At 43.7% G+C, this 7,539-nt stretch overlaps 1 protein-coding gene across 5 annotated transcripts in view; it reads left to right on the top strand.

The window, feature by feature from the left end:
* Positions 1-6: 6 nt before the first annotated feature.
* LSM14A (LSM14A, mRNA processing body assembly factor) overlaps positions 7-7,539 on the top strand; it is a 34,754-nt gene continuing 27,221 nt past the window's right edge. For all 5 annotated transcript variants that reach the window (XM_019505568.1, XM_019505571.1, XM_019505569.1 and 2 more), the window contains exon 1: positions 7-206. In XM_019505568.1, the coding sequence (XP_019361113.1) occupies positions 86-206 (121 nt within the window). In that variant the 5' untranslated portion in view covers positions 7-85. The remainder of the gene's footprint in view (positions 207-7,539) is intronic.

Below are 7,539 nucleotides of genomic sequence, written 5' to 3'. Positions count from 1 at the left end.
GGGGCTTGCTTCGCCGCCTGCGGCAGCGCTCGACAGGGCGGGGAAGTCCAGGGTGGGAAGGGATTCCTGCCCGGCAGCCGGCGCCATGAGCGGGGGGACGCCCTATATCGGCAGTAAGATTAGCCTCATCTCCAAGGCCGAGATCCGCTACGAGGGCATCCTCTACACCATCGACACCGAGAACTCCACCGTGGCGCTGGCCAAGGGTGAGGCCGGGCGGGGGCGGGGAGGGGAGCTCTGCTGCGGGAGGCCCGGGGGGGCGGGGCGGGGCGGGGCGGCCCGTCGCGAGGCCTCGCAGCGCCACAAGTTCCCGCGGCCGCGTTGGGGGCGAAGGGGTGCTGGTGCCCCGGGCCGGGGGGAGCTGTTGGTGGAGCCGGGCAGGCTCAGCGTGAAGCCCTAAGTCTGTTGTCCCTGTGGGCACCGGACTATTGGCTTCGGTTATTCGCCAGCACCGTGTTTACCTTGGACACCGGACTCCACCGAGCTGCTGCCCGGACTGGGCTGGTGTGGAAAGGGGGAGAAGGTTATCTCGGCCAAGCTTGTTTGTACCAGCACCCATGTGTAAACAGTGACGGCCGGTCCCGACCTGTTGCCCCCCCTGCCCCCTGAGCGCTGCTAGCCTGCAAGGGAAAAGCCACGCTTTTCTCCTTTTAAAAGAGAATCCGTTTTTTGAAAGTTTGCTGGTGATCTCTTCGTGTATTCTTGCTACCCGCTTTTGATTTGTGACCCACAGGTTGGGGAAATGCTGAGCTAGGGGAAGCGGATGGCTTTTGCTTCAGGGACAGCTAGTTGTATGTGCACCAGTTACTTTTTCCTCCTCATGCTTAAGTGAGGAGACAGGGTTACTTGGAGTATTTGTAGTGACGTGTATGCCAAAGGCTGGGGATTCTGTGCACTGAGAGGGATCCTGGAGTCCAGGGTTTGTTTGCTTGTTGTTTTTTTTTAATTTTTTTTAACCTATGTGCAGATTAAGAGGCAGACATATTAGTTGAAGGGTGGTGGGGTTGGGGTTAAGTCGGTGGTCCTTGTATGTTGTACCAAGTTCTCTGAGCTGTCATCCTGACAGTGTTAAAGGTTTGAAAATATTCCTGTCATTGTGATATGTATTGTTATCTAATGTGATTATGCAATTCTTGCTTTTCTGGCTATGCCTCACTTTCTACATACTTCATTTATATGGCATCCCTCTTGAGATTTTGCAGTCACTCAGTTGCTAAATTTGTTAGTTTGGAAGTTTGTGTTCTCTGTCACCAGGAACATCTCTTCCTGTTGCTCCTCCATTCAACTAGCTTCAGGTTACTCATATCTGGGTTGACTTTCAGTCAGTTTGCCTGTGTTCATGCCCTAATTCCCTGATTGAAACGTGTGCTTGTGAGGTGACCCACAAAGGTGGGAAAGTTTCTCTCTCTTGTAGGCTTGTCTAATGAGAAAGTTGTGCTGGCTTAACTTGAAGTCTGAGTTTAAACTAGTATTAACAGCTAAACACTAGCTTTCTTACTTAATCTTACAATGAATCAGCTAGAAATTCGTTAAAACAAAATATGACAGTGTTGAGGTGATGTAAGCACGATGGTTCATAAAATGTACAAAAGGCAAAGTTTTTTGTGAGGGTATCTCTTATTGGACCAACTGCATGGTCAGGATAGACTTAGCAAGCTTTTGAATGCATTGTATTCTTCAGGTCATGGTCCAATAAAAGATATTGCCTGCAAAAATCAATGCCTGTCCCGTCAACCAAAATAATAGTTTAGACTGCTAATGAGGGCACAACTGCAACCTTTTAATTATGGAGAGATCAGCTTCTGCATATAATGACATGTTCTGGTGGAACACTAGACTGCTGATCCTTTCGTTAGTAGAAATTTAGGCTTCTGTCCTCCAAGTTAGAGGACTGTTAAGTATGAGAACATAAAAGTGTTTTTCCTAGGCTGCTGTTAGCCAACTAATCTTTCTGACACAGAAGTAATAGCAGAAAACTCCCTTTAGAAATTAGTTGGAGGAGGATTTGATCCCAAAATCCTAAATGACCTTGTGATTTGTAATTTGGTTTTTTTAATATAAAACTGGCATAATCAGTTTTAAGAGCTGTAACTATTTGGAAAACTTGAAGAGGTTTGAACTACACTAGAAAAATAAACTAAACTTAGGCTAACTTGTAATGAATTTTTAGTCAATGTTGATAAATATTCTCTGTATAAATATTTTGCTGTGCCTTTAGAATAAATCTGACCATTTTTCAGAAAAAGCATATTTTCAGGCCACAGCTTGAGTGGCTAACAGTGACTTGCAATGAAGTGTTTGCAACTGTAATCAGTGAGAGGTTACTACTGCCTCTAGTGGTGCATTCTGGGTGCTTGAACTTGGCCCCTCACATTTGTCTGATGTGGTGGTTCTGTGCTTATAAATTGTCAGCCTTAATAGGTCAACTCTTACCTGGTTGTAGACCAAACTGATGTTAAAGTAAATCCTGCTTGTCGGTTTGCCCTTACTTCTAAACCTGCATGAGTTATTGCACTAGTGGACTCGAAGAAGATTTATAAAAAAAGAAGCAGCTAAGTACATGAGTTTACATGCTGTGGGGAAAACTTTAGAAATACTTTAAAGTGAAGTGGTCTATCTAGAACAGGCAAACTGGAAACATGAGCTTTGTTTTCTCCATTCTTCATGGCTCAAGGGCTATTTGCACATGGCTAAGAAACTGGCTTTTAATTTCACCTGACTTGAAAATGAAAACTGGTTTCTCTGCAGGTGTCTTTTTCTAGTTTAGGTTGTTATGTTTGCAGTGTTAAGAGACTTAAGCACTGGCTCTACAAACACATCTTTGCACATGAGTAATCATGTTGTAATTGGTAGAACTACTAATGTGACTACTTGTGCATGAAGTTATCTCGTTAGGTCTTATTAGGATGAAACAGTTCAAGCTCCTTTTTTAACTAACTAACTAGCTAACACTGCTGTGAATTGTGTTTGTATGCTCACTGAAAATAATTTTACTTAACAAATGATAGCTGACTCCAGGAAACAGTTAACTTCTTGTCTTTAGAGTCTGAGCTATTTTTAACTCTTAATGCTTTTAGTATAAGATGAACTATTGCCATTCTTTCACTTTTTATCTGTAAATGACCTGCTGCAAGCCAGTTGCAATATTTAACTATAAAAATAAGGATAGATTTTGTTCCTTGTATTTTAATTCAGAGGTACCCAAACGTGGCCTGTGGAGCCTTGGAATCCAGCCTACAGGGCTCCCCGTGGGCAAAGAAACTTGTGGTTGGGGAGTACTGCTACTGCTCCTTGCTGCAAAAATCCCAAGCCTTGCAGGGTGGGTTTGGGTTGGGCCATGGCCCTATGCCTGCATGGGCAGATAGAGCCAGGCCTGCCCCCCTTCTTTCCATGTGGCTGGGCCATACTGCCTGCCTTCTGCAGGGGAAGGCCAGGCCCCCTTCCCCTGCATGGGTGGTTTGGGGCCAAGCCAAGTTCTTTCCTTTCCACCCCTGGGGTCCGGTCACACCTCTTCCCCTCTGTCTGGCCATGTTGGTCCCTCTTCCTGCTGGACTGGACTGGTGCCAGGTCACAGCCCCCAGTCCCCTGCAGGACCAAGTTAGGGCTCTCTCAGGCCCCCTTCTACTATGTGCTTAGATTGGATCTAGGCTCCCCCCTTCCCTCCCCCCCTGCATAACTGGATGGGTCTTTGTCAGGTCTGTTCTGTGAAGGTATTGGGCACAGAACAGAAAGGTTGAGCACCATTCTTTTAATCCATATTAAATAATGTTGTATGGCGGTAAAGGTGAAAGTTTGATTTAATTAGTGGGGGGTTTTTTAATATTAAATTAAATATCCAGGAGAAGGAATACATGTTTTGCCATTGCTGCCTCAGCCAGTCTTAAGTGTGGTTAGCAAGTCCATATTAATGTTTTGTTTCTTAATCCTATGGTCAGGAGCATATCAAGAGTGGGGATAGGTGGTGGTAGGCAGGGTGGAAGTCTGGTACAGTCTCACCTTTGACACAGATCCAGTCTTGGCTTCTGGATGCAGTTGCAGTGAGCTTGCCTCTACCACCTTTCCAGCATCCTGAATCTGTTTCTGCCTGTGCTGTAACCCAGTAGGAGCCAGCCTTTTTGGCAAATGTGCAAAAGGTGGTAAAAGATTAACCCTGCAGTCTTATCCCTGCAAGTGCCACTCCATCTTTCTCCTGCCCCATCTGCAGCCCTAGCTTCTGCTTCTTGCCTCATCTCCTGCAACTGTGTAGTCTTCTTCCTGCCCTATCTGCCACTGTGCTGCTTGTCCCTTGTCTGATCTGCCTTATGCTGCACAGAGGCTGCCTGTGCCACTCATGGCTGGCCACACCTGCTCTAACCATTTTTGAGCCACTGTGACCTATTCTGGAGGCAGGATGCAGCCTAAGAAGATGTCCTTTTGAAGGTAAAGCTGAATAGCACTCTAAGCTCTTCCCAAGTTCTTTCTTGACACGTTAGTATTCCAGAAGCAAAACTAGCTTGGAGACTGGTGTCTTCAAAAATCCCATTATAGTGGACACCTTTTGTCCTCTTGTTTTAGTTGGCTCTGATTCTGTTACTTACTTTTGAATCCTACAGAAATAATTTAAGAGCACTAACCTAGGGCCAACAGCAGTGGTTACACAAGGCTTTGAAAAAAAAAAAAATCTTCAGTGACAGTAGTCTATATAAGGGTGTGAGGTCTAGCTCTAATGGGCAGTATACAAAAGCATAGAGCAGTTCCAAATTGTTGAGGCTAAATAGAGAGAACAAAGGCCTGCAAGGAAAACGGGGCCAGAGAGGGAAGTTGACTTACAGACGCAGTAAATCGGTAACAGCTCAGGGAATAGAACCTAGGTCCCTAGTTACTGGCCAGTGTTTCCTCTTCAGCACATTTGAAATCCTATTTACTCATTGACACAGTTTCTGTATAAATGAAGCTCCTGTTCACAGTGTGCAAAAAAAATAAATGCCTGTCATGATTACTCCGCATGCCCAATCTTAACTCTGACCTCACCAACACAAATGTTCCTGTTGATGAAGTGTGATATTTTTCACACATGTAAGTAGGAGGTTGAAGGCTTTTTTCAGTCATAAAGAATGTGGTTAAATACATTCAGAGTGAGTTAATCCATACCCTGATAGTTTAGATTTGTTAACTGCATTGATGTTGAAAATAATCTGCTACAAATACACCAGTTTTTAAGATGACTTTGCTATGCTGATAAATAAGCCTCTTTTTAAACAAAGTGCTGTCCATAACCTTATATTAAATGGGTTTGTATGGTATATCTGTTTTTCAGGTATTTTTGTTAGGCTCCTTTAAAACTTTTAGATTATTAATCATTCTGCTTATATTTGTATTACAGTATTTGCAAACCTGAAGAACCAGGGAAATGATTATAATTACTACTCTTGAGTCTGTCTTCCAAATGAACACTTTCTTCTGGCTTAATTTAAAGTTAATAGGAGTTAGTTTCTAATATGAAACTAACTATATTTAAATTCTGGACTTGCCTGGGGAGAAAACCAGATAGTTGTTTCCCGGTAAGAAAAAAGGTCTCATACAAACAAGATTGTAAACCAGTCACTGAATCAGCAAAACAAAAATGTGTGAAGAGAGAATTGTATTTAGGGCCAGCAACAGAATCTAAGTGTTCTGTGAGTTATAATGATTAGTTACACTTTGTGTGTTCAGACCTAGAAAACAGCTGTGAAACTTCTGTGACATGCTGAGTATGGGCAGAGATGGAAGAAATGGAAATTGCTGCTTCTCCATCAGCTGTAGGATGCTCATGCTGTACAGTTGCAAACTTTGCAGGCATCTAAAGCAAAGCTGATATCAAAGACTGTGGTGGGGGATGGGGGAGAAGAAAAGTGTCTTCAGATTTGCTGGTAATCCTTAATGAAGGCATCACAAAAAAATTAGCCAAAATCAAAACTTCAGGAGTCCTACCAGATTAAAAGCCAGAAGTTCCCCTCTGTTTATGCAACTGGAAGGGAGTGAAAACCAATGGAAGAGGAGAGCACTGTCTCAGCCATACCTTTAATCTATGTCCATAGAACTACAATTGTAAAGATTTATTTCCTTCCAAAAGGAAGGAACAGGGGCATGGGGTTTGTCCTCCAGGGCTCTGTCACTGGTCTGTTGTTTAGAGGGAATTCCAAGCGTAAGTTATTCTGACAAAATATAATTGGTTCATGCAGGAGAGAGAGCAGCTCTCAGGGGAGGGGTCACAAAATCATAATACAGTTCAGGAGCACAGGTAAACACTGTACCTCTCTGACATACAGGTAGTATGGTATGAGCAGTTTTGCTCAGTCAGGATAGATAACTTGGTCACTACACTGGACAATAAAGCATAAGTTGGGTTTTTTGACTCTCCAAAAATTAACACGGGGGATGACGCAATGCAGAACTTCTTCAGATTCTGTTTTATTTGCTTAAACAGTATGTTCTTCCCTTCATTTTCTAGCATTTCTTTCATATCTTTTCTCTCAGATCTTGCTTGAGTTTCTTAGTAGCAGTTTTTTACCTGTTTTTGCTACTGAAATGCTGGCTAAGTAATCAATGTCTTACACTAGTTGTCTAGACAGCTAAATCAATCCCTATTGTATTTAATTCTGTTCTTTAGTGTTGGAACTGCTTGTTGTGTATTTTACTATGCACAGATATTTGGGGGTCTTTCACTTTTCTTGCTAGAGAGATGATTTCTTGTTGACTTGTAATCATTTTATTTTGTGATTACCCTTTTTTCTTTCCGTGTCCTCTTCCTTTTGTAGTGGTCAAGGAAAAAAAGGTTTAGGTATTATGACTAGGGATCTACTTAAATCATGCTGAGGTGAGGGAAAAATCTCAGTGCCATTTTTGCAATCTCTTCATAATGTTCCCCCCCTACCCCCAACTGGCCAAGGGGCCCTGGTGGCCCTGCCCCTCACTTCTGGCCAAGAGGGGTGCCCTTCATGCAGCTCACCCCTCTCTGCTGATTGGTGGAGGGGTTGGGGCCACACAAACCAGCTCTCTTGGCCTGTCAGCAGCAGAGGGAAGTGGGGGCAGCAGTCATCTTAGTTGTTCCACTTCGTGCTGGTGACTCCCCCCTTCTACCCTCTGGCAGGCTGCTAGACCAGGCCACTGCAGTAGCTGGCACCCACAAGGGAGCAAGCATTTTATTTTTAGTGAGTTTGTTTTGGGGGGTTTTTTTGTTCCCCCTGCCCTTGGAAGCTGTGCCTTCCAAGAGGAAGGATTTTCCAAGTAGGTTCCTTTCATAGTTCATAAAACACATAGAATGCAGTCTTCTGCTATTTTGCTACCCACTTTGTTAAGCTTAGTTTCTACTCTCTGGCTAAAAGGTGCAAGTGCTTAGGCAGCGTGTTGCTCCCATGCAAGTCACTTGCTGAGATTATTTGTAGGCAAAATGTCTATGATGATTTTTTTTTTTGTAGTAGTTGAATGAAAAGAATAATACTAGAGAATATTAAGTTTGGCTTTCTGCAAGTTGGTTCATGGCCACCTATGAGAGCTCATGCCTCTGAACAAATTAACCGT

The sequence above is a fragment of the Gavialis gangeticus genome, unplaced genomic scaffold, assembly GCF_001723915.1.
Source record: "Gavialis gangeticus isolate Ggan-Ray unplaced genomic scaffold, GavGan_comp1, whole genome shotgun sequence".
NCBI lineage: Eukaryota > Metazoa > Chordata > Crocodylia > Gavialidae > Gavialis > Gavialis gangeticus.
The sequence above is the reverse complement of the archived record's forward strand: the minus strand, read 5'-3'. Positions and strand labels throughout refer to the sequence as shown.